This window comes from Chaetodon auriga, chromosome 23 (genome assembly GCF_051107435.1).
Source record: "Chaetodon auriga isolate fChaAug3 chromosome 23, fChaAug3.hap1, whole genome shotgun sequence".
Lineage (NCBI taxonomy): Eukaryota > Metazoa > Chordata > Actinopteri > Chaetodontiformes > Chaetodontidae > Chaetodon > Chaetodon auriga.
In genome coordinates this window covers 18,290,481-18,316,179 of record NC_135096.1, presented here as the reverse complement: position 1 = coordinate 18,316,179, position 25,699 = coordinate 18,290,481, and the positions used below count along the sequence as shown (strand labels likewise).

The following is a 25,699-nucleotide window of genomic DNA, read 5'->3' as shown; positions in this document are numbered from 1 at the left end:
TGCCGAGTGCCCACCGCCCGCCGTAATTACACCACAGCTCTGCCAAAAGCAACACGACACGGCTTTTCAAGAGGCCTCGCATACCGTGTCCGAGCCAGCCCCGAACAACAGCTCCCAGATCTGTCATCTAACGACTTGGCACCGCCGCCCGTCAAGGAAGCGGCGACTCAGCTCCAATCAGAGGAAAAGCTTTGATGTCGTTGCATAACCGCTGAGAAGTGAAAAGAGGAGCGGGGAAGCTGATGTGTTGTTTAGAAATTCCTGCGATCTAAAAATACGGCGGCCTGGAGTCCCACGGCGATTGATTGGGAGCTGGTGGCTTGCGAGCGCAGGGCGACCGCGAAGCCGCTAACCAGAACTATTCTTAGGCTGCAGACTGGAGCCGGGGCTGCAGACGTCAGCTCCACGCTCTCAGCCCGTCAGCAAAGCTGCTGCTCGCACGGCCGCTTCATCTGTGTCGCTGCGCTGCGTTTGAGGACACCCACACTTTCAGCTTTCCACGTAAAATGGAATGCCTAATTTGAAAATGCCCCGAAAAACCCCAAAAAGCTGAGCTCTAGCGGCGCGTCTGAGCAGCAGCAGATGGAATCCATTAAAACGTAAAGGAGGTTTGGTTGGGAAACCACCCGCAGCCTCTAAACTAATGCTGCTCGCACAGGGAGCCAGACTCCATTCACAGATCCTACTGTTTCTAAAGCGACACGTTAGCCAGCGACACGTTAGCCTGCTTCTTCTGAGGGCGGGGTCGCGCTTCCAGGTGCGTTCAGGTGCACGAAACAGCTTCAGGAATCCTCAGCATCTCCTCAGCGAGCTCGGTCACAGATTCGTTTCCTGTTATTTCAGAGTCTTCCTCTGTTTGTGAAGAGCTAAAAACAGCTTCAGCGAGCGGGTCCAGCCATGATCTCCTCCTCCTCCTCCTCCTCCTCCTCCTCCTCCTCCTCCTCCCCCTCTCTCTCTCTCTCTCCCCCCCCCCCCCCCCCGTCTCTGTCCTTTTCTTCTTCTGCAGCACTTTTCCTCGTGTGTTTTCTGCTCTGACCTCCAGCTGACCTGCACAGAAAACTCTGAACACACTCTGATTTTCTCTCTTTCTGTGTCGACCTCATGTTTTCCTCTTTCCTTTGACTTCGTGTCCTCTCTGTCCCTCTCTTGTCTCGCCCTCATGAGTTTTCCTTCCATCTGTCTTTCTGATGAGCTCTCTCTGGGTTTGACTGCATGTATTAACGGTGGCTGCGTTGCTTTGTGTTTCCTCTTTCTTCTTTCTGGGCTGCTCTTGTAAACTAGCTGACGTGGATGCAGGTAACTATGCTCTCTCTCCTCTGCTCTTCATCCATCCATCCCTCCATCCCTCCATCGCCTCTTTGATTCTGCAGCATGTTGAGATCAGCTCGGGTTCAGCGTCACGCCTCCTCTCAGTCTCTCATTGGTCCATGATTTCCAAGAAGTTTCCTGGAAGGAGTGATTGTGTAATTTGATGCTAATCAAAGGCTAATTAGAATTAGCAGTGGGTGTTAGTCAGAGCTCTGCAGTCGTGGAATCGTGAAGAATGATTGAGTGTTCACATCCATCATTCTGTCCAGGACCCTTCTGGGACGTCACAGACCAGTTGAAGAAGTTTACTTCTAACAGTTAAACTTTGTTGAAAGGCTCTAAACCAAAGCCGAGGATGAAAGCGCTCCGCGGGGAGGTCCAACATGGACGCCTGAGCTGCAGACGACAAGACTTCAGACGCAGTTTTCCAGAAAGCTCAAAAAGCATTTGGCCTTAAATTCGGGCTGTTTTACTTCGAGCTGTTCCAGACGCTTGTTTCGTGGTTCCATCGCAGCCAAAAAACAGACGTGCCTTGGAAACACGTCGACTCCTCATCGGCGATCGTTTGCTCGTGTCTTAGATCCCTCCGGCTGTCACCTTGTAGTCAGAACACCTGGTCTGAGGTCAGTTCGTGCAGCCTCGTTTTGCCTGACGTGGACCAAACTTGTAGTCTGCAGACCTGCGCGCCAAAAGCCCGAGAGGCGGTCCTGTCCTGACACTTCCTGTCTGCCGGCGCTGACCCTGGATCAGCTCAGACCTGCTGAGAGTCTCTGAACCTGAAGCTGGACTCAGCGTGTAGCTCCGCCCCTCATGTCTTAGCTCTGTGTCAATGATTTTTTCCCTTCATCCTCCCTCATGATCTGCAGCTACGTGCATGCTAACGCCATGTTACCCCCCCCCCACACACACACACACACACATCCTGTATGTAAACACAGACACGTGAACACACACTCTGCTGACTCAGCGTTAAACACACCATCTGCCTTCCTGCTGCGGCGTGACGTCGGCGCACAGGAAGCCGCAGGTCTGCTTCTCCGAGAACAGACCCGACACCTGCCGGGCGTTTGACGAGACGCCAGAGTTTAATTCAGTCTGTTTCACACACACACACACGCACACACACAGTCACATGACCTCGTCCTCGTCAGTCACCTGAGCGTTCTCAGAAGGGTTAAGTCAGGTTCAAAGCAGACGTGTGTGTGAGTCACATCGTCTTTCAGTCATCTTTAGTCATCGTTGTCCACTCTCCTCATGTAGCATCGATCATCTGTCACCGATCAGTTAATCAATCAGTCAGTCATTGGCGAGTCATTGATCACCCCCCCACTGTGAGTCACCTGTAGTGGTGTTAGCAGCAGCTCTGCCGTGCCGCGTCGCCTCTGACGCTCCTGTCCTTTCCCGCAGGCGGTCGCTTTAAGAAGGAGATCGTGGTGGACGGTCAGAGTCACCTGCTGCTCATCAGAGACGAAGGAGGCCCCCCGGAGGCCCAGGTGAGTACTGCACCTGCACGAGCCCCGTTAGACCACAACCACTTTCAGCTCAGAATCTGAACCCAAGTCAAAGTCACGTCAGCAGCTCCACTGACATTCAGCTCAGGATGTTTCCCAGCATGCACCTGGTGACAGGTGGGCTCCATCCGGATCAGACTGGAGGTGTCTGACCAAAGGAGCTTTGTCTAGACAGACAGCTCAGACAGGAGAGTTGATGAATAATTGACTTGTTTTCCTTCTGCTCTTCGTCTCCTCTCCTCTGCCTCTCTCTGACTTCCTGTCACTTGAAGCCCGTTGGTTCAGTTTTTGGAAACAGGCTCGCGCTCGTTTCCGGTGTGAATAAAGTTTCATTTGAATCTCTCTGTGCAGTTTGCGCTGTGGGTGGACGCCGTCATCTTCGTCTTCAGTCTGGAGGACGAGATCAGCTTCCAGACCGTTTATCACTACTTCAGCCGCCTCGCCAGCTACAGGAACACCGCCGACCTGCCGCTGGTGCTGGTGGGCACGCAAGGTGTGACACGCACGCACGCACACACACGCACACATGCACACACACACACGCACACACACACACACACACACACTCTGTCCCCCTCTCTTTGGACAAAGCTTTTTTGGGCTGTTGCTGCCACCCAGTGGTGTGTTTCCGTCACTGCAGTTGGTCCTCTCTGTCCTCTCTGTCCTCTCTGTCCTCTCTGCTGTCCTCTCTGTCCTCTCTGTCCTCTCTGCTGTCCTCTCTGTCCTCTCTGTCCTCTCTGCTGTCCTCACTGTCCTCTCTGCTGTCCTCTCTGTCCTCTCTGTCCTCTCTGCTGTCCTCACTGTCCTCTCTGCTGTCCTCTCTGTCCTCTCTGTCCTCTCTACTGTCCTCTCTGCTGTCCTCTCTGTCCTCTCTGTCCTCTCTGCTGTCCTCTCTGTCCTCACTGTCCTCTCTGCTGTCCTCTCTGTCCTCTCTGCTGTCCTCTCTGTCCTCTCTGTCCTCTCTGCTGTCCTCTCTGTTGTCCTCTCTGTCCTCACTGTCCTCTCTGTCCTCTCTGCTGTCCTCTCTGTCCTCTCTGTCCTCTCTGTCCTCACTGTCCTCCTGCACTGACTGTGTTTACATGCTGGTGTCCTGGTTTTTTCCTGCTTCTTTGTCTCTCAATGATGAAAGTAGAAAACCTTGATCTTCATCACCTGATCAGCAGCAGAGGACGATACCATCCATCGTGGACGTCGTCGGGGTCAGGCCGTCCTTCGTCGTCCCGCTGAGGGTCCACCTGAGCACATGGTGGTGACCTGGATCACATGTTCAGGCCTCACAGTCCAGATGTCCTTTGTTTCTGCAGCAGCTCGTCTTCATCAGATGAAGCAGATCAGATCAGAGACGGAGTTCAGTCCCGCTTCTTTAGCAGCAGAGGGCGCCAGCGTATCACCTGAGCCTCCGCTCTTCTCTGGCCAATCGTGCGCTCTTCTTCTTCTTCTTCCTCCATTTGACCTTTTTCAAACCAGGGCGCTGAACTCAGCATTTTAGATGGAGAGTAAACAGACAGGACGCACCGTCAACAACAAAAATGGAGGATTTATTCCGACACAAAGCCCAGAATGCATCAGTGCTGCGGCCTCAGTTGGATATTTCTCCGTCACTGTTTTTTCTAATGTTGAGTGCGACGGTGGAATAAAGGTTTCAGGTTGTTTGAATCCAGAAGAAGGTGGACGTGATTGACTTCTTTTTGTTTTTTTCCCGTCAGACGCCATCAGCTCAGCCAACCCGCGAGTGATCGACGACAGCCGAGCCAGAAAACTCTCCAACGACCTCAAACGCTGCACCTACTACGAAACCTGCGCCACCTACGGCCTCAACGTGGAGCGAGTCTTCCAGGACGGTAAGGTCCACTCAGCCAGCGCACGGCGGGGGGGGGTCAGGGAAGCGGCGTCCAGTCCTCTGGGAAGGTGACATTCCCCCCGACGCCGCGGCCATTCGGACGCTCTTAATCACACGTCAATTAAGAACGAAATGGAGCCGCTCGGCTATTCAGCTCCAACTGAACAGCAATTAAGTTTTATCGTAGCGAGCGAAGGAAGGCAGGGAGGGACGGAGACCTGGACGGAGACGAGTCCCCCTGGGATTAATAAGACAACCAGACATTAGAGGAGGAGGAGGAGGACGAGGTTGTCCGGAGACGTCAAGGTCCCGGCTGACCGGGGCACACGGCGGCCATATTGTCAGTCATGACGAGCCGATCGCAGATCTGTTGTGTGACCTTCAAAATTTAGTTTGCAGCGACGTTCAGATCCGATCAAAAAGGTCGATTTGAGTTAAAAATGCCCTTTTGTTTGTGGTCAAACTTCACGTCCGTTCACGCGCTGCAGCCGTGAGCGTCAGGCTCATATCGAGAGCGTCGACGGTCAGGCGTTCGTGGTCGAGCCGTCAGCAGCGATTGGGAGAAAAAACGATTTGACTTGAACTGTTTGACGTCAATCAGCAGCGTTTAAATGTGCCGTTAGAGGGTGATCGGCGACGAGGCCTCCTGAGCTCCCGAAGTCCTCAATCGCAGCGTCACAGACAGCTGACGAGGTCAAAGGTCAAAGCCTCCGCTCACCCTTCGTGTGCGGCGTTCCAGCTGGTCCAGGAGCAGCAGTCTGAGGCACAGAAAGTTTTCCTCTCGCTGCACCGAAGCGTCTTTCTAAATAGTAAACCCTGCGGCTCGTTTTTTACACGGAGACACATTAACGAGACGAGAGGCCGCTAATGAGGCTGAGGGCGGCCGGCCGGCAGGTGCGGGGTTAACGGCTGTAATTAGAGAGAAATGGATGACACGGCCTCGGCGCTTAATTAGCAGAGCTGCAGCGAGTCCGCTGGCCTCTGGCTTTGTCTGCATCCACCTGAGCTTGACGAGCGGCGGCTGAAGCCTCGTTAGCAGGATCTGTTAGCAGTTAGCATCCACTGCTGTTTGAGTGTGAGCGAGAGGGAAAGAACGGCAGAGGAGGAATCTGCAGACTCCTCAGCTGTGACTGCTCCGTCTGTCCTGAAGGGGGCAGTGCAGGCGCAGAGACCGAGTCAGACCGTCAGCGACGAGCTCGGCTTGTGTGAGCGTCGATCAGTTCGCTCACATTTCTGTCAATAATCCCCAAAGTGTGAAGTTTAGATTAATAATCTGAGAAATGACGTGATGAGAGAAGAGCAGCATGAGGAGAAACCACAGAAGAAGAACGGCCTGCAGAAAGGCTGGAGACGTGAGTGAAGGGAGGTTTGAGTGCTGGATCATAAACTGTGTGTGTGTGTGTGTGTGTGTGTGTGTGTGTGTGTGTATTCCCCTGCTCTCAGTGCTCTCGGCCCAGGAGGAAGCTTTCCACACTAAACGCTGCCTTATTATCTTCTTAATTATTCCACCGTGTGTGTGTGCGTGTGCGTGTGTGTGTGCGTGTGCGTGTGTGTGTGTGTGTGTGTGTGTGTGTGTGTGTGTGTTATTGTCTCTGACACTGTCTCCTTGTATTTTTCTCGTCATTATCTCAAATTAATCAGTTTTTTAATCATCCAGCAGAACGATGAGTTTAATGTTTTCTGTCGACGCCTGAAACAAGACAGCAGCCTGCAGCTGTGTGTGTGTGTGTGTGTGTGTGTGCACGTGTGTGTGTGTGTGCGCGCGTGTGTGTTTCTGTTTGTGCAGTTTTTTTTTTTTTTAGATATTTCTTTGTTGTAGATGTGTTTGCTTATTTGTGCACGTGCACACACACACACACACACACACACACACTTGCCTATGCATGCATGTGTGTGTGTTTATCATTTAAGCACAGGTGTGTGTCTGAGGTTGTGTAGTCTGGTGTGTGGTTTTGAATGTGTGTGAGTGAGAGTGAGAGAGTGTATATCTAGAAAAATAGTGTGTGTAATTTTGTGTGTGTGTGTTTGTCTCCAATATTTGTGTGTCTGTGTGTAATTGTGTTTTTGTGTGTGTGTGTGTGTGTGTGTGTGTGTGAATATGATGTGTGTATTAGTTAAGATGTGTATTTTTGGGAGTGTGTGTCTGCTCCTGTTACTGACTGTGTGTGTTTTATGTGCTACATGTTTTGGTTGAGTACACACACTCACACACACATACACACACACACTCTCTCTCTCTTTCTCTTTAATTACTTCTTAGCGTGACCTTAATTTGCAGCGAGGACTTCAGTAATGACGCCGCTCGGCTCTCGGCCTTCAGCCACTTAAAACACTCGCCTTCCTCTAATTGGTCAGGAGCATCGCACACACACACACACACACTCGTCAGAGCTGCAGTCTCTGTGGTTGAACACCGTTAGTTTGCGTAATGTTTGAAACTGAACTTTGTTCTCGGCTCACCTGTAAGACTTGGCTTCACACCTGGATTTCAAAATAAAAGACATTTTAAAAGATAGATGCTTTATTTTGAAAGCGCAGAAAGTTCCAGCTGGGCATGAGGATGATGAGTGAATCCACTATAAAAGAGATTTGAAGGAAACGTCAAAGATTGAACAGTTTCAAGTTTGAAAGTGAAATCTGATTCTTTGTTTTGTAGTTTGTCGTCTTCCTGTTTTCACCTCTTTCTTCACCTTTTAGTCTGAACATTTGAACACGTTTGTTTTAAATAGAAGCTCACATTTGTCGTTCCATTGTGGCGTTCATCAGAAGCTGATTTGTGTGATTAACACGTTGAAATGATCATTTTTCACCCTCAGTAACATTTCTGCTCCTTTTAGGCCAAAAAACAAAATGAAGTGAACTGAAATAAACCAAAAAGGCTTCAAACTTCTGAGCTGCAGCTTTAAGAACAATTCACAGAAAGTTTGACCAAAGAGTGAAATGATTTTCTTAAATGCTCCAAAAATTGCACAGGGTTTGGTTGGTGGATCGTGAAACGTTAGTCATGAATATTTTGACTTATTTCAGTCTGTAACCATAAACTTTGTGTCCATTTTCTCGCAGTTCGACCTGCAGCATGTTTTCCATCACGACCGGTTGACTTCAGGTGGTCGGTTTTGGCGTCTCGGCGCTCAGACGTTCTTCTTCTGCTCTGACAGGATGTGACTGAACGCTCGGATTTAAACGACATTTGCAAACAACGTCGTGTTTGTCGATCGTGAATAAAATCACAATTTATGAACGCGTGTGTGTTAGTGTGTGCATGCGTATTGATCTCACGCGCACGCCTCCGTGACCTTCGCTCCTCATCGATCGCGGCGGGTCGGCCGGCGGGGGCGGGGCTTAATTACAGCGCTCATATTCAGCTTCATAATCAGCTGGAGCATCACAGCGACAAGCAGAGGCTCCCGGTGAAGAAACGCTGAGTCGCACTAATTTGACATGATTGGTGTGTGTGTGTGTGTGTGTGTGTGTGTGTGTGTGAATGTAATAAAGGTTTTGATGAGTTACAGCGGCGGCACAGTGAGAGCAGGAAGTTGCATGAGTGACCACAACATTTAGCGTTAAAAATAATTGGCCTGCTCGTCGTCGTGACAATTTTTGTGTTGGGGGAGAAGGGTGAGGAAGAGGAGGAGGAGGAGGAAGAGGAGGAGGAGGAGGAGTGGTGTCTGTCCCTGTGGCGTTTAAGTGTCTTCGATGTTAAGAGACTGGTGATGTTTTGAGGTTTGTTACGCCCAAAATAATCCCACAGCGGCTCTGAAATAAAGCTGAAATAAATGATTCAAGTCGTCATCAATCAACGGATGATTATTTTCCACATCAGTTCATTAATAGTGCGGTCGATGTATATCAGGACGTCATGGTGCCTCACAGCCCAGTCTGAGCACTCAGAAACCCCCAGAATCTGTTTAGTGTCACTAAAGATGAAGAAAACTGGACGATATTCACACGTAAGAAGCTGAAACGTGTTCATTTTTGGTCTTTTAGCTTCAAAAATACTCCAAAAATACTCCTAAAATACTCCCAAGTACTTTGACAAGTTGCTTTCAAAACACTCCCAAAGGTTAAAACGCCTGTTTATGGTGAAAATGACCAGATTATCAGCCAATGACCGATGCTGTGAGCCGGTCCCTGAACGCAACACAGCATCATCAGCAAGTGATGAAGATGATCAGTGAAAGTCAGGAGTGTGTTCTCATCTTCATCTGTTTCAGTCATCTTCTTTGTTTAAGGCTGTGACTGTGTGTGTGTGTGTGTGTGTGTGTGTGTGTGTGTGTGTTTAACATGTAATTTGCTGTAATGGGAAGTGAAGCCTGGTCCAGTCGGGGGGAGTGACCTCTGTGTGAGGGATGGAGGCAGGAGGAGGAGGAGGAGGGTGACAGCGCTGTGCTCCCTCGTCCATCAGTGCACTAATTTAATTAGCCTAATTACACCGACATGAACCTCCAACACACACACACACACACACACACACACACACACACACACACACACACTCTCACTCTCTCTCTGCTCTTCTTCTTTTTGCTAATCCCTGTCAGAGTGCAGATGCAGAGCGCTCCGTTAGCACACGCTAACGAGCCGAGATGACCTCACACACGCTCTCACACACACACACACACACACACAGAGCGAGTGTGAAACTCGCTCAAACAGACACACACACACACACACACACACACACACACACACACACAGAGCGAGTGTGAAACTCGCTCAAACAGACACACACACACACACACATTCACACACACTCCACTCCGAGCTGATAAACAGACTGATCTTCACACACTCAAACATAAAGAGATGAATTAGCGTCTCACGTCGGGTGTTTCCTGCTGTGATTGTACGCCGGCAGCCATCTTGACTGGACGCGTGGACTGATGAGCTCAGCGTTCTGTGTTTGATGATGATGGTGATGATGATGATGATGATGTTTGGTCTCCTGGAGCTGAAAAAACAAAAGTTTGTTTTGCACATTCAGCTAAATTTCTTCCTCAGTTTCTCTTTAAAACGCACCTGAACGTCAGTCAGAGCTGCTGAAATCAAGGCTGAATCACAGCTCTGATTGGACACCACCTGCTCTGCTGCACCTGCGCTCCGCCTCTGCAGCTCCACCTCTGCAGCTCCAGTGTTTGACTTTCAGAGTGAAAGGCTGCAGTCAGCTTCACCTCCCCCCCTGGTCTTTATGTGTGCGCCGGTGGTGCAGCCCGTCATAAATCTGATGGAGGGGGAGACGTTTCCATTAGAAGAAATGGCAGCTTCTCAGAGCAGAACTGAGATTGATGGATAAAGTTAAATTGTGTTAACCGAGCAGTTTAAATATTTAGCACAGCCTTATCATAACTGTTCTTAACACTTAAAGTAATATACAGCCTGCAGGTACAGGACACGCTGACACGCATGTGAGAGCCTCCCTCCTATTGGACGATCCCCAGCTGCCCGTTAGCCAAGCTAGCATCAAGGATGCTAACGTCTCATCGCCCCATAAATAAAAATAAAATTCTTAAAACTGTAGCTCGGACACATGTGACCGTGATGTGTGATGGTGTGTTCGAGGACTCGGACACATGTGACCGTCGTGAGTGATGGTGTGTTCGAGGACTCGGACACATGTGACTGTCGTGTGTGATGGTGTGTTCGAGGACTCGGACACATGTGACTGTCGTGTGTTATGGTGTGTTCGAGGACTCGGACACATGTGACTGTCGTGTGTGATGGTGTGTTCGAGGACTTGCACAGATGTGACTGTTGTGTGTGATGGTGTGTTCGAGGACTTGCACAGATGTGACTGTTGTGTGTGATGGTGTGTTCGAGGACTCGGACACATGTGACTGTTGTGTGTGACGGTGTGTTTGAGGACTCGGGTGCTGGCGTGGAGGCAGGAGAGAGTTAAGACTTTAGTGACTCCATTATCTCTGTTCCAATAAACACAGGCCTGTTTCATGCGCTCACAGATGAAGCCATTGTTTTAATTGGGCTCGTTAAAGCCCCCGGCTTCGTTAATGAGGAGCCAGTCGTAAACATTTACCTCCAGGTGACACGGGGCCGAGCCAAGGGCAGCGACGAGAGGGGAGAGACTGTGAGATGGTTTGAAGAAGCAGCTCCATGGAGTCAGAACACAGGATGAGTCGAACTGGTGTTTCAGCTCCACGAGCTCACGCTGACCTCTGAGCTGCTAATGAGTTCGTCTGATTAAGCCTCTGCTTCCTGTTCGGAGTTGATTATCGCTCTCTTCAACTGTCGCAGCTCTTAGCTCGCTTTGTGGACGATGAACTCCACGACACAAACGAGCAGCTCGAGCCTGCAGAGGTGCAGCGAGCCGTCCATTCAAAGCCGCTTTGAACAAGCTTCAACTTCGACCTGAGCGAACAGAAATGTGGATTGACCCCTAGCGAGGGAATGGAGCCATGTTTGTCGAACAGCTGTTTCAGAGAGAAATTTGGTTGGTTAAATAAAGTTATTCCTCTTTGTTCCCTCTGGAGCTCATTTTTAAAGAGCTGTGCTCCGAGCTAAATGCTAACAGCATGCTAACATGCTCACGGTGCTAACACGCTGCTCTCCTGTAGCGCGTTAACCGTCTGCTGCTCGCTAACAGCTGGACGGACGCAGGCGTCGAGGGGAAAATGGCGTCGTTCTTGTTCCAGGAAGTCTGTTCCTCGCGCTTCCTTCCTGATGACATCACGCAGGTCGTTAACGATTGGTCCAAACTCGAGTCTGTCGTGTCTCTGCAGGACGTTTTGCAGCCTTTCAGAAAAAATACGTCGTCACGGCTCAATGAAAAGAACAGTTTGAAGAGTAGACTTTTATTTTGAAATCTTCTCACTCTGCTTTCCTTTCTGCTCACTGAATGATCATTTTGATGTGTGTGTGTGTGTGTGTGTGTGTGTGTGTGTGTGTGTGTGTGTGTGTGTTACAGTCGCCCAGAAGATCGTGGCCACCCGGAAGAAGCAGCAGTTGTCCATCGGGCCGTGCAAGTCGCTGCCGAACTCGCCGAGCCACTCGTCCGTCTGCGCCACACAAGTGTCGGCTGTCCACATCAGCCAGGTCAGAGGTCACATGCACACACACACGCACACACACACACACACACACACACACACACACAGAACCTCACACACACACTGTGTGACTGTTCAGCTCTTCGATCGTCATCCTTCAGCCCTCCATCGATTCCTCATTAAAAAGCCATCGCTCACGTCTCCGAGCAGCGCCGCCGCGTCCCCACAGACTCCCGTTTATCTTCCCGCCGCCTCCACAAATCGCTGCTCGCTGCATCTTTAGCTCTGGCTGATTACAGCCGAGTGTTGGACGCCTCGCCCGGCGCTCAGGAGACCTGTTACACTGATGAGACGTCCAACACGTCAGAAAACTTTCTCGTTAGAGCTCGTTCAGTCCAAAGAGCAGCTTCACAGCTGGTCTGAGAGCAGGTCACAACACAACATAAACACAACTCTGCTTCCTTTCTGTCCCCGCAGACGAGCAACGGCGGCGGCAGCTTGAGCGACTACTCGTCCTCGGTGCCGTCCACGCCCAGCACCAGCCAGAAGGAGCTCCGCATCGACGTCCCGCAGACCACCAACACGCCGACGCCTGTCCGAAAGCAGTCCAAACGCCGCTCCAACCTGTTCACCGTGAGTCTTTGTCCTGTCCTGTCAGAGGACGGACGATCGGCGTCAGCCAGTGAAACGCTGAAATGTGTTTGTCACATGTGGACCTGAACGCCTCTCAGCTCAGGCTGAACCAGCTTCAGCCACTTCAACTGGCTGTGTTCAAACTGAGGGGTCAAAGGTTAAATGTCATCGGCCATAAATCCTGACGACGATCAGCCTCTGAGTCATTTCACTGTGGACGTGTTTCACTCACAAACTTCAGGCTGAACGCCGTCAGAGGCTGAACGCCGTCAGAGGCGGGACGCCGTCAGAGGCTGAACGCCGTCAGAGGCGGGACGCCGTCAGAGGCGGAGCTGTTGCCCTGGAGGGCCGATGACTGAAAGAGTTTTAGAGAATTGAACCACAGACGTGTGAAACGTCAGCACGGCGCCTCCTGTTGTTTGGCGCCGGAGTGGCGCTTGGCGTTCCTGTTGATGATCACGTTTTTTTGTCTCTCCACAGTCGAGGAAGGCGAGCGACACGGACAAGGACAAGAAAGGCCTGGAGGCTCGAGCCGACAGCATCGGCAGTGGGCGAGCCATCCCCATCAAACAGGTGAGACTTCCTGTCCCCCCCCCCCCCCCCCCCCCCCAACGCCTCGGCCTTGATTAACAGTGAAATCACACACTTAACATCAATTAGAGTGAGGGGCTCTCCCGGGTCCTCCATCCAGATCATTAGGAGGAGCAGAGGGAAGCCATTTCACTGTCACTCCCTCCGTCGCTCTTCTTCTTCTCTGTTCGTTCGTCTCGCCTCCTCTTCTTCCCTTCAAAGCCGCCGCCGTTCCTCTTGTTTCTGTCTTCCTGAGCCCTTTGATTGGCAGCAGCGTTTTCAAGGAGTAAAAGAGGAAGAAGCAGAGGATGAATGATGACACGCGCCTGCTGTGATGGCGAGGAGAACACCTGAACCGGCTCTTAATTTGACTCAAACGAGCTCCTCTCGCATTGGAGCCGCAGTGGGTGAGACGGCGAGGGGGTGAGAGGGGTGGGGGGGCGAGGCGATGGTTTCGGAGTCTCCCGACAAGCAAATCAGGCAATTAGCGAGCTCTAATCGTGGCCTCTCGTGTCGCCGCCGCGGCCTCGTTTGTAATCTCCGAGTGAACAAATCGCATCTGTGATTAGGGGCCTCCTCAGCGGGCGAGAGACATGCAGGCAGACTGGGAGAGAGAGAGGGGACGCGTGCCGCTGCCACTTGTGTTTGGGGGCGTTTAAGAAAAGACTCCGTCGCCGCCGCAGAGCGCTCAGTAATTGCAGCCGAACGGCGTCCTCGTGGTGTGAGGATCTCTCTCCCAGTGGCTTCAAACGCACCTCTGTCCTCTTCTTCTGTGGTGTTATGCAGCGGTGGTGCCCAGCAGGCGGAGTCCAGTCGTTTGGCGCCGTTAATTTGGTCTGAGTGCAGGTTGGCGAGCAGAAACAGCCGCCATTAGGCGCTTATTAAACGAGCCGACAGGAAACGTGTTGGATTCATTTTTAGGGATTAAAGAGTCACAACATCGACTTCTTCTGCTGCCTCATCGGCTCGTCTGCTTCACTGGCCTTATGGTCACATGACGTGAGGACGATGACCAGCGCGGTCGTCTCACCGCCGACGAGACGTTCAAGCTTCAGAATTAAATACTCTGAGAAGTTTAAGTCAAGTTTGAGCATAAAACCCCAAAAATCATCTAAAACGACAAACACACCTGCAGCTGCACGTCAGCCGAGGCGACAGGTGGACGCTTCTGTTCACCTCATCACACCTGACGTCTCAACCACCTCGTCAACGGACGATTATTGAGCAGGAAGTTGATGATTACTCCCAAACCTGCTCGCCAGAAGCTTCTGTATTGAGTCAGCTGATGAAATCCAGCTAATCGAGCCGGACACATGCTCAGTGTGGCATGACATGACGCACACACGCGCACACACGCGCAGCACAACAAAGCTGGAGCGGCGGCGCTGTGAGGCACTCAGCGTCCTCCTGCTGTATTTTTTTTGGAAGTGGACGTTAATTGATTTGATGGCTCCCCGCGGTCGCTCTCGCCTCGTCTCCTCAGTGTCGACGGCGGCTCAGCGCGCCGCAGACCTGCTCCCTAATTACACTGCGAGCGAGTTTTATGAAGACGGCGTGCGCGTCAGGAAGGCGATTTGGCTTGGCGTTGGAGGTCCGGCCTCCTCTCCCCCGTTAACGCTCCATTTGCACTCTGTTTTACGTCCTTTGTCCTCCCATTAGCGCCGCGTTCACACTTGTTTTTAATGAGACGGCGGTCTGACTGTCCGTCACCTTCTCGTCTCCCACCGTGAACTCGACCACGAGACGCTCGTATCACCGCGGTCGTTTATGGTTCAGGTGTTTGTGACGCTGCGTCGACCTGCTGCAGTGAATGTAACAGCAGCCCTCTGACGCTAACGAGGCTAACGAGGCTAACGAGGAGGTAAATACAGGGCGAGGATTGTTTTCTGTGAACCACCTTCAGACCTTTGTTTGTTTGTTTGTTTGTTAGTGATCTTAATTATGATTTAACAACGTGGATTTGATGCTTGAACAGCGTCACATTTGTAGTTTTAACCAATCACATGCAGGACTGTGGTCCTCATCAGGTGCACGCCGTGCCGTGGGTTTGAACGACGCTTTGTTTTTGCCCAATCAGAGATCTCCATTAAGACCACGATCAGGTTCATGAACTCATCGGTTCGTGGAGTCTTTTTAGAATTCATACATTTGAAATGACCCATCAAAAGCAGGCCTGAACCTGGACCAGGACCAGGACCTGGACCAGGACCTGGACAGACAGAACAGCTTCAGAAAAACTGTTTATTTATTTATTATTATTATTATTATTATTATTATTATTATTATTATTAATAATTCTATCAGATATTTATGGTTTAAGTTTGGTGCCTCTCACTGCTTCTGCCAGCTGCCGAACTCTTCTTCTTCTTCTTCTTCTTCTTCTTCTTCTTCTTCTTCTGCTGTTGCTGCTGCTTATTCTTACCTCGTACCTGCGTGTGTGTGTGTGTGTGTGTGTGTGTGTGTGTGTGTGTGTGTGTGTGTGTTGTACCTGTGTTCACGGCGTTGAGCCACTTGTTCGTCGGTCCTGATCTCATTAGAGCGACTCTCAGCGCGACTCTGGAGCACTCGAGGTGACGGCAGTTCACTTCGCCTTTTGTTGAAGGAGAACGCCTTCGTTAAGAGAGTCCAGCTCATTAAAACCACACACACACACACACACACACACACACACACACACACACACACACAGGCGGGGCACGGCGGATTCGGTTGGCTGTAATGAGAACGGGGCGGGTTTCCACTCTGAGGCAATTAGCTCGTACAAATCCACACGAACGCACTCGCCTCAGGTCCGGAGACGCGTTCAGGCTCAGTCAAAGACGCGGGACAAACGTTTCCATTCAGCTCAGGTAATGATGACCGTCGGTGTGTGAAGGTGTGTGTGGGCGCAGCGAGGTCACATGTGTCACGCGGCCAATCGCTCCTCTTCTCGTTCGTCTGCGGTTAAATCTGAAGACAACAAAGACGTCTCATTTCCCTTCAAGAGACAGAAGAGCTGCAGCCAATCAGACGAGCCAACTGATTATTTTTCTGTCCGTCGGCTAATCGTTGAGTCGATTGATCGTTTCGGCTCTGAGCGCTGAACACGGCGGCGGTCAGATCTCATCAGCTTCCTGTCCAGACGGTTACTCCACCTTCGCAACAACAATAAACTTTATTTGTACACTTTTCAGAACAGTTAGAAAACGATTCAGACGGTTAAAACACGATGAAATCAATGACACAGCAGATCAATAAGAGCCTCTGATTGAGTGTTTGATCGTCTGGAGTTTTTTTTTTTTTAGTCATCATGTGATCCAGACTGAAGTCCAGACATTTGTCCTGAAGACAGATATGTGAAGTCAGTCTGCATGATGCATTCACGTTCAGCCACACAGACCGGAAAAATGGCTTTCCACCACAGATGAATGTGCTGAAATGTCCCTTTAAAGACCCAAATCTGTTTATTCTAATGAACCTCGGCGGGACGACGCTCGCTCTGCAGCTAAAACAGGAAACACATGTGGAGTCAAAGCTGAAACCTCCCGCCACGACGCTCCGCCGCCGCCGAGCCCGCAGAGGAAACGCTGGCTGGACCGACAGCCGATTGGTCGTTTTTTTCCTCTTCTTCCTTGAAGTGAGCGGATGCGTCCAGCTTTGTTTACAGAGGCTGTTGACGGCGCAGGGCTCCTCCGACATCTGCTCCACGCCGCTAATTAGCCGCTAATTACCGGAGAGAGAGGGAGAGGCTCGCTCGTGTCTCTGTCGAGCGGCTGACCGAGGTGCTTTGAAAACCAACAATCTAACAAATTAATTTCCTCCGACAAAGCAGCCGAGCCGCTGGGACCGCGGACGCACCGCGGAGGGTTTTTTATTCCTTCCAAAGCTTTATTTACTCAGTGACGGTTGACAGCACGCCTGGGAGCCGCCCAGCACAAACAGCCTTTTACTGGCGCCCAGCGAGCGGCGCCACCGGAGCGCGTTGGCCGCCCGGCCCTCGCTGAAGGCCGACACGGCGACGGATGACGAGAAGAGGAAGACGAAGAGCTCCTTCGCCTCCTCTGGATTTCACCCAGTCAGGAAATCTGAAGCCGTGACCGAGGAGCTAAATGCTGCTCAGGCGGATTCAGAGGGTCAGAGACTCAAATGAGGGGTTTCACATCCTGATTAGAGGATGATGATTGGACTAATGATGCGCTCTAATCACAGTCCACAGATCTCTGAGCCCGCCTTCGCACAGGAAGTCAACCTCATGTCAATTCACTTTGTCCACGCCCACTTTGAGGCCGACTTCCTGGAACCAATTGTGGGCTCCTCTCATGGCGTCCACGCCGCGGTGCGTTCAGGGTTCGACATGACGACACGTCACAGCGGGGGTGAGGAGGTGGGAGGGGTGACAACTGACTGTCCAACAGTCCAAAAATACAAGACGGAAACGAGATGAGACAAAGTAAAGCATCAGGATGAGCTCAGTGGTTCACTGGACACCAGTTTGAACTTTGACCCCCACCATCGTCCTCCTGAATGAACTTTGACCCGCTGTCTCTAACGTTCAGCATTAATCAGGGTGCGTGTTGTCCCCTGAGACGATGGCTGATGTCACAATAAGTCAAACCTCCCTCCGTGTTTTTAGAACAGGCAGAAATAAATGAGGAAAACCAAGAAATGAAGAGGAAACGTTCTGGTTATGAATCACTTTCTGTGTTGGTCTTGATTTGATGGGTGAGGCAGAGACAGACGTGGCAGCAGAGCGAGGAGGGACAGATCTCTTCAAACTTGCCGCCTCGTCTTGGTCCTGGCGAGCGTCCCGTGCCGAGGCTCCGTGCCGCTCGCTCTTCGGCCCGCAGACCTCCTGACCTCCAGCCAGACGACCTCCTGCCGCAGATGATCGTTTCCTCTCTGAGTCCGACTCTGACTCCTGCAGGAGTGTCGGACGGCGGCTGATTAGCGCCGCGCTTGTAATTGCCTCTCGGGGGGTCGCAGACGAGCGCGGGGCTGGGTGGTTTTGACAAGTCTACTCGTCCCCCCTCGGCGCCGGGCGCTTTGTAAGGAGTTAAATTGGATGGTTAATTCGGGTGTTATTTACCCTGTAATTCATTAGTTTCGCCCCGCCATTGGCAGCGGGCAGGCTGTAATTTCACGCTTCGCAATAAAAGATGTCTCATAATCTGCTTCATTTAGCAGCCAAAGAATTTAATGAAATTAACTGCGGCCCTAATTAAGACGGTGAATATTAAAGACCTGCTATCAAGGCTTTAACGAGGGTGACATGATCCGCCTTCCGCCGGATTGGAAAAATATCATTTCCCTGGGAAAGGTTGTCACTGCTCGGAGCCATTTTGGCCATGATGACATTTTTGTCATGCACACTAACCCCTGGAAATGAGATTTGTCGGGGGGGGGGGGGGGGGGGGTCGAGGATGTGTCGGAGGGACGTCTCTTCCTTTTTAGTTTGAGAAATAATTAAAACAAGGAACACAGGCGTCAATCAAAGAGCGTTTTTAGATGCCGCTCATTACGCCTCGGCGCGGCGTCTCCACGGAGCGCCGCCGCCGTTTCTGTTTGGCACGGGGGTGTTGCTCCGAGCGCGCCGGAAGCATCCCTGCGGTCGCTTTGTTGTTCCACGCCGTGTGTGTGTGTGTGTGTGTGTGTGCGCATGTGTGTGTGTGCGTGTGCGTGTGTGTGCGTGTGTGTGTGCGTGTGTGCGTGTGCGTGTGTGTGTGCGTGCGTGTGTGTGTGTGCGTGCGTGCGTGTGTGTGTGTGTGTGTGCGTGTGTGTGCGTGTGTGTGCGTGTGCGCATGTGTGTGTGTGTGTGTGTGCGTGTGTGTGCGTGTGTGCGTGTGTGCGTGTGTGTGTGTGCGTGTGTGCGCGTGCGTGCGCGTGCGTGCGTGCGTGCGTGCGTGCGTGCGTGCGTGCGTGCGTGCGTGCGTGTGTGTGTGTGTGTACTCTGGTCTGACGATAAGCTGGACAAAGAGCGACCAGCGGCGACCCGAGGGAGGAAGAGGAGCGGCGTGTTCTCCACATCCTGCCTCTCTCTGGGCGTCAGAGCCGAGCGAGGGGCGAGGTTTTTCATCCGCTAATGAATTGAGACTGCTGAAGTAAGGTTTGGATAATTGAGTTTCTAATTAATTACCCAGAACTCTTATCAGATAAATCAGCTCCTCTTCAGCCCCCCTCTTCCTCGGTGGTGTTTTATTTGATCTGGTCTGCGTCCTGCTCCCCTGGGCCTGCCCTTCGCCGTCCTTGCCTCATCAACGCCGACCTTGTCGTGGAGACTGATGCTGCTGCGTGTGTGTTGCCGTGTGTGTTTTGATGTCAGTGGTGGGTTTTGTTCTCGCTTTGGTGTTTTTCTGGTGTTGCCGCGGTAAATGTTTCACACCAGGCGGCAGGCTTGTTTTTCCCTCCGTCGTCCCCTGAAGTGACTGTCGTCGGGTCAAGTACCACATGGAAGGAAGTGGTGCTTTAAACTGGAAGACGCTCGGAGAACACAGAGCTCTGCCAAGGCTGCGCCATCCTCCAAACGTGGGCTTTGAACAGCAGACAATTCAGATTCAAAACCACTGAAAGCAGAAACGCTGATTTGTTTCTTTCAAGTGAGAGCTGCAGTTCATGAAGGCGACAGCTCAACGCACCGAAGTCAAACACAATCAGATGACACCGTTCACACCGAATCTGAGAGGAATCAGCAGCTCTGAGGCGTTTTTAGAGCAGATAGTTCACCTGCTGCTGGTGGAAAGACGAGCTGAGAGCTCGGAGGATGATTAAAGGAAGTTAAAAAGCACATTTTTATCAAACGCTGAACATTTTGTCCTCTTCAGGCCTCGAGAAGTCCTTCAAATGAGACAATCCAGGAAGGAAGGAGCCCTCTTGGTGTGGACGCGTGATCGTTTCAGCCTCGTGCTGTCACCTGTGATCAGGACTCGGGGTCACGGGGTCACGAGCCCGATGACGCTCGTTTGAGGGACATTTTTACGGCTTTTATTGCTGCGATTGTTGGATCGGAGCATGATTCCTGCACGTGGTTAGCGGTTAGTCCAGCTGCAGTGAGTCCCAGCCAATCGTCTTCCTCCTCTTTTTGTCTCGTGTGGACAGCCGTGATTAGACGCATCAGAACATTTCACCGACTTTGATCTCGGGCTCGACACGGACTGAGAGGATGATGGATGACCTGCGATCGCCGCTCAGGCCGGATCAGATGGCCGCCGCGATAGAGGAGGGAGCGTCCGGCTTCCCTCGTCACCCCCCGCTCTGCTGTCGGCGGGGGGTGACACCTCTAATTTAGCCTCCCGCTCTCCGGAGACGTGGAAGAACAAAAGGGCTCGGGCCCCTTCCAGATCCTCCTGTCCTCCGGAGGGTTCGTCCTCGTCTTTTCCACAGATAGCGCCTCCCCCGTATCTCCTCTCAGATCCGCTGTCACTCCCTTCAGGAGGCCTGGGGAGAGTCCATTGTCTGAGGAAAATAGGGGGGTGATTGAGTGATTAGAGAGTAGATTAGTGTGTGTCAATAGACAGGAGCTTCCAGGAGGAAGCAGACCTGCAGCAGACGCTCTGTGCTTCGCGGTCGAAGGTGACCGTTGTTGCTGTAAATTCGGTTGGTTTTGTGGCTTCTTGTTGTCATTTTTCAGGATTTTTCACTGATGTCCAGCCCTCAAACCGAACACATAAGATGAAAGAGAAAGTTGCAAACCCTCATTTGTCCGATAACGTCCGCGGTTCCATCCTCGAACATGCGTGACATGTGACTGCGGTGGTCTTTAATCAGACCCTCAGGTACGAGGTTTCGGATGCGTCGTCTAACGAATGACTTCATCTTTTGACTTCCCCCGAGCGAGCGACCTTTTCTTAAGCACTACAGCACAATACTTCACCGAGGCGGAGGAGTGTGTCAGTGTGGAGGAAGAGGAAGTGAGTGTGCACAGTTCAGTGTTTTCAGGGTCCTCAGCGGCGTTGGCGCCTCCAAGACGTCTCGAGCGTCTCGCCCAAACCCGCTCACCCGTTCCTGCTTCTGTCCACTTCCACTCAAACTCTGCCTCTTTGTTTTCTTCTTCTGTGAATCTCAGTAACGCCCTTGGACGTTTTCGGATGCCTAACAAATGACTCCATCTCCTCGCCCCCCCGAGCTAGCGACCTTTTCCTAAGCACTACCCCACAATACTTCACCGGGGCGGAGAAGTGCCTCGGCGCAGCCGGGAGAGTCTATCCGAGGATGTATTTATCTCCACACATCTATTTTCCCATGTGGAGACCTTGTGAGCTGTCATGGCTGCCACCCCCCCTCCCGAAGGTAAAATAAGAGGCGACGTGTGCGTGTCACGAAGCCCGGGGAGGTGAATAATGAAAGATATTACCCATCAGGAGGATTTGGACGCGGCGTTCAATTAGCCTTCCCCTCGAGCAAACTGATCGCTTGTCATCCGGCGATGGATGGCCAAAATTAATTTGCTGACGTCTCCCTCCCCAAATACCAGCTCTGGATGGAGAAGTGTGAGAAATATTGGCTCACCCCCCAGTTTAGTTCAGCCCAGGCCTGCAGTGGTGGAGCTCACCCGTCCTCTTCAGCATCACTCAAACGTCCCGCAGACTTCGCTCCTTGTCCGTCTTCGAGCCGTCTTCGTCCGTCCCTCGTGAAAAAGGTTCTTGTGGTGGAACGTTGAAGTGTGTAGAACCAGGAGGGGAACCCTCACGGACTCATAGCGCTCGTCTCCAGATGTGGACATCCGTCTCTGTTTGTGCAGACGTGAAAACACAGATGTCCTGCTGCGTCTCTAAGTTGAAATAAAACGGTCCACAGTGGACGGTCTGATGTCCAACAGCCTCAGATGTCTTCATGTTTGTGTGTCTCTGCTCGTCTGATGGCTTCAGGTGAATCACCTGGTTCGTTTTGAGCGATCTCACCTCTCGTCTTTCTGTACGTTTGTCCGTGGTCTGAGGTGACCTGGACGTCTGAACCATGATGGCGTGGACACACTCGTCTCTGCCGCTCGCTCGCTAACCGGCAGTAATGGATGATCAGCTGGCCTGACAGCTGCACGGCTGCCGGCAGCTTTCACTTCAGAGCAGCGGGAAGCTCGTCAAGTCGCGTTTAGCGCACCGTGGGGAACCCCTGTTTGTTGTAGCAGCACACACACACGCACACGCACACACACACACACACACACACACACACACACAGCTCTGCTTACATCCTCATGACAGGAGCTGAAATCAGAGGAATCACAGGAAACGCTGCAGCGTCAGCGACCCGATGAAGCTCCGCAGATGAAGACTCACCTTCAAAGCCACGATGCGCTTCCTGCGATCAGCTGGAGAGGATCGAGCATCGCTGACACTGGAGGCGTCGTGAAGGAGCGAAGAGGAGACGGAGCGGTCGTCCGTCTGTGCCGCTTTAAAAAAGACTGATCCAACTTTAATGCAGCAGATGTGCCTTTGACAAGTCGGTTAAATGACGTTTAAACACCCGAATCACTGAGCTGATGTCTGCTGGTCCTGGACGCCCTCAGGCGAAGCTAACGTCCTGACGTTTAGCGTGTTAGCATGCTAACATTAAACAGGAAGTGCAGCTCAGGCTGATGGGAGTGGCTGCAGTTTCCAAAACCAGGAAGTGAAGTTGACCAATGGCCGGATCTTCATCCATCATCCTCGTCATCCTCAGAGTCAGTGAACGTCCAGACTCCAGAGATGCTTCCACTCAGTTATGACTGCAGAAGAAGACAGAGGAGGCCTTGATTATTATGGGATGATCTGCTCTCTGAAGATATTTTAGGCTTGATTTTGTCTTATTTGTTTCGCAGCTCGCCGCCGCCTCCGCCTGCTCCCCCTCTGTCACTCTGAGGCCTTCCTTCCTGCCGTTATGTCACCGCCAATTACAGCCAATGTGCCGTCACCGGCGGCGAGGGCGACCCCGGGCCCGCCGCCACCGACCGCCTTAATGAAAGCTGAGCGGCCGGGGCGGCGGGGAGCAGGCTTCTGTCCATCAGCCGACCTGTCCGTCTCACCCCCTCGCCCCCCCGCTGCCTCTCGCTCCCCCTTCCTCCCTTCACGGCTGGACTCTATTAATATCCTCTGTCGGAGTGTTAATGTTGTACGAGTCCAGCGAAGTGACACGCGTGGCAGCTCGGCTGTAATTGCTAATCAGCGGACAGTTTTATCCCCTGCCGCCGCCTCCCCCTCTCCCCTTCTCTCCCCTTCTCTCCTCTTTTTGATCTCTCCTCTCTCTCGCCTTCTCTTTGACCTTCGTGCTCTCTCTCGCTCTCGAACCTAATGAATCCGACTCAAATGAAGTGTGGGCGGGCGGGCGGGCGGCGGTCGCTCGGCCTAAACGGTCAGCCAGCCGCGGCTGATGTGCGTAGGAGAGAGAGAGTCAGACAATTAAATAACCGCCGATTTCCCTCCATCTTTCCTCTCCTCTCGGCTCGGCTGCAGATTTCTGATGTTCAGATGTTGTCTCGTGGAGAGACGGAGTCTGATTTAATCCGTCCTCCGGCTCTGAGCTCGTTATCTTCGCTCCAAAGCATCTGAATGTCGTTTAGCTCCAGCGTGCACAAAGAGCGGCGTCCAGGAATCGAGACGTCGCTGTGAAAACGCACAAACAGGGTGTTTAAGTTGTACAATACATGGCCAAAAGTGTGTGGACGCCCCTCTCCCGTCACTGCCGGGTGCTTCTGTTCTTCGTGGTTCAGGGAATCTGAATATGTCAGACAGCTCGGCGCCTCCAGCCCGAGGCTCCTTCCTGTCTGACGTTGCTTTTGTGTTTAAACCTGCTGCAAAAACCAAAACTTTAAACTGCGTCAAAACAATTCGAGCAGCATGTGCGAGGCCTGAAGTTTGATCCAGGTCCGTGCTGACGGACAGCGTCGGTGCTCGGGTGTCTGAATGGGATCAAATCCCTGCAGCAGGTTCAACATCTGGACCAAAAAAAGAGCAGCACCTGAATGCAGCGCGGCGTCGCTAACGCACGCTCAGCCGTCTGCCGTCCACACACTTTTGGCCATGAAGCGGGGGGCAGTTTACGGGGTCTCGGCTTTGTCGCGGAGCAGATGTGGTGTTGTGTGTCGGGCGGTCGTCTGGCTGTGTGGCTGTGTGGCTGTGTGGTCGTCTTGTGTGGCTGTGTGGTTGTGTGGTTGTGTGGTCGTCTTGTGTGGCTGTGTGGTTGTGTGGTTGTGTGGCTGTGTGGTCGTCTTGTGTGGCTGTGTGGTTGTGTGGCTGTGTGGTTGTGTGGTTGTGTGGTTGTGTGGCTGTGTGGTTGTGTGGCTGTGTGGCTGTGTGGTTGTGTGGTTGTGTGGTTGTGTGGCTGTGTGGTTGTGTGGTTGTGTGGCTGTGTGGTTGTGTGGCTGTGTGGTTGTGTGGCTGTGTGGCTGTGTGGCTGTGTGGTTGTGTGGTCGTCTTGTGTGGCTGTGTGGTTGTGTGGTCGTCTCGTTGTGTGGTTGCGTTCGTGGACGTCTGACGCTCACAGCCGCTGTTTCCTCTCTGCAGGGCATGCTGCTGAAGAGGAGCGGAAAATCCCTCAACAAGGAGTGGAAGAAGAAGTACGTGACGCTGTGTGACAACGGACTGCTCACCTACCACCCGAGCCTGCATGTGAGTCACGCACACACGCGCACACACACACACACACACACACACACACACACACTCATTACTAACCCTCTCTGATTGCTTATTAGACTCCAGCGCTCTGCCAGCCTGCACTGACCTCCATCTATCTGCTGCTCTTCATCTCTCTCCTGTGTGTGTGTGTGTGAGTGTGTGTGTGCGTGTGGGTGTGTGTGTGGGTGATGCCAGAAATTGCTTGGCCACACACACACACACACACACACACACACACACGCACACACACAGTGTTGATGGCTTGTGTATTAATTAGGACTCGTCATCTGTTTGCCCACGTCGGCGTTGATGATGTGAATATCAGCTGTAATGTCTCTGCTAATTGCCCCGGCTCTCTGCCCTGTTGGCACAATATCCTGCCCCGACGCGGCTTTATTATCTCACACACACACACACACACACACACACACACACACACACACACTCTCCTGCTGCTGGATTTCTCTGTCGATTCTCGCGGCGTCGCTGTCGACAAGTTTCCTCCGTGTTTTCTGTCAATGAACGCAGGTTTTTCATTAAATTTAATTAATCAATAATGTTTTTCCAATGAAGTGTTTAATCTGGAGGGAAAAACAGATGATAATTCACATTGTTTTCATCCAGTGTGAGTCAAATGATGTCAAATACCGAAGCCAGAAGATCGTTTCATCAACAACCTTCTGCTCAATATCAGGCTGTCAAAACTCCTTTTGGAGGTCAGACAAATAAGAGCTGAAACAATCAGTCAATTAATCAATTAACAGGAAATTAATTAGCTAATATCATCACAACCAATTAATCCTTTTGAGGAAATGCTAAACATTAGCTGCTGTTTTCTGCTTTTTATCCAAAATGTTGGACCTGTGAAGAGACAAATGATGGAAACATTCAGGGCTCAAACTTCACATATTGATTATTTTCTACATTAATCAATCACTTGTTTTGTCCCGGAAATGTTAAAAAAGTGTGAAAAATACCTGAAAATGTGAAAAATAAGACAAAGAAAAGCAGAAAATCTCACACAACCAGCAAATATTTGATGTTCTTACTGAAGAGAAAAGGTTCAGATGGTTCTCGTTGATCAAAATAATTTCCAGTCATCGTTCTGTTGTTCAGCTGATCAGCTGGTCGACGAGCAGAGACATGAAAACGCTGTGATCAACAGTGATAACGTGACGGCTGGGTTGGACGTTTAACTCCCAGCATCCTCGTGGGTTTGAGCAAGGCGCTCCTGCAGCCGGAGGTCGTCGGTTCGATTCCCTGTGGAGCCGC

General features: G+C 51.7%; 1 protein-coding gene across 9 annotated transcripts in view; it reads left to right on the top strand.

The window, feature by feature from the left end:
• agap1 (ArfGAP with GTPase domain, ankyrin repeat and PH domain 1) overlaps positions 1-25,699 on the top strand; it is a 117,432-nt gene that overhangs the window by 52,379 nt on the left and 39,354 nt on the right. For 5 of the 9 annotated variants that reach the window (XM_076723279.1, XM_076723277.1, XM_076723275.1 and 2 more), the window contains exons 4-11: positions 1,282-1,296; positions 2,716-2,801; positions 3,171-3,312; positions 4,526-4,660; positions 11,579-11,706; positions 12,138-12,293; positions 12,774-12,866; positions 24,314-24,418. In XM_076723279.1, the coding sequence (XP_076579394.1) occupies positions 1,282-1,296; positions 2,716-2,801; positions 3,171-3,312; positions 4,526-4,660; positions 11,579-11,706; positions 12,138-12,293; positions 12,774-12,866; positions 24,314-24,418 (860 nt within the window). The remainder of the gene's footprint in view (positions 1-1,281; positions 1,297-2,715; positions 2,802-3,170; positions 3,313-4,525; positions 4,661-11,578; positions 11,707-12,137; positions 12,294-12,773; positions 12,867-24,313; positions 24,419-25,699) is intronic. The other 4 variants (XM_076723280.1, XM_076723278.1, XM_076723276.1 and 1 more) reach the window with 1 other exon arrangement.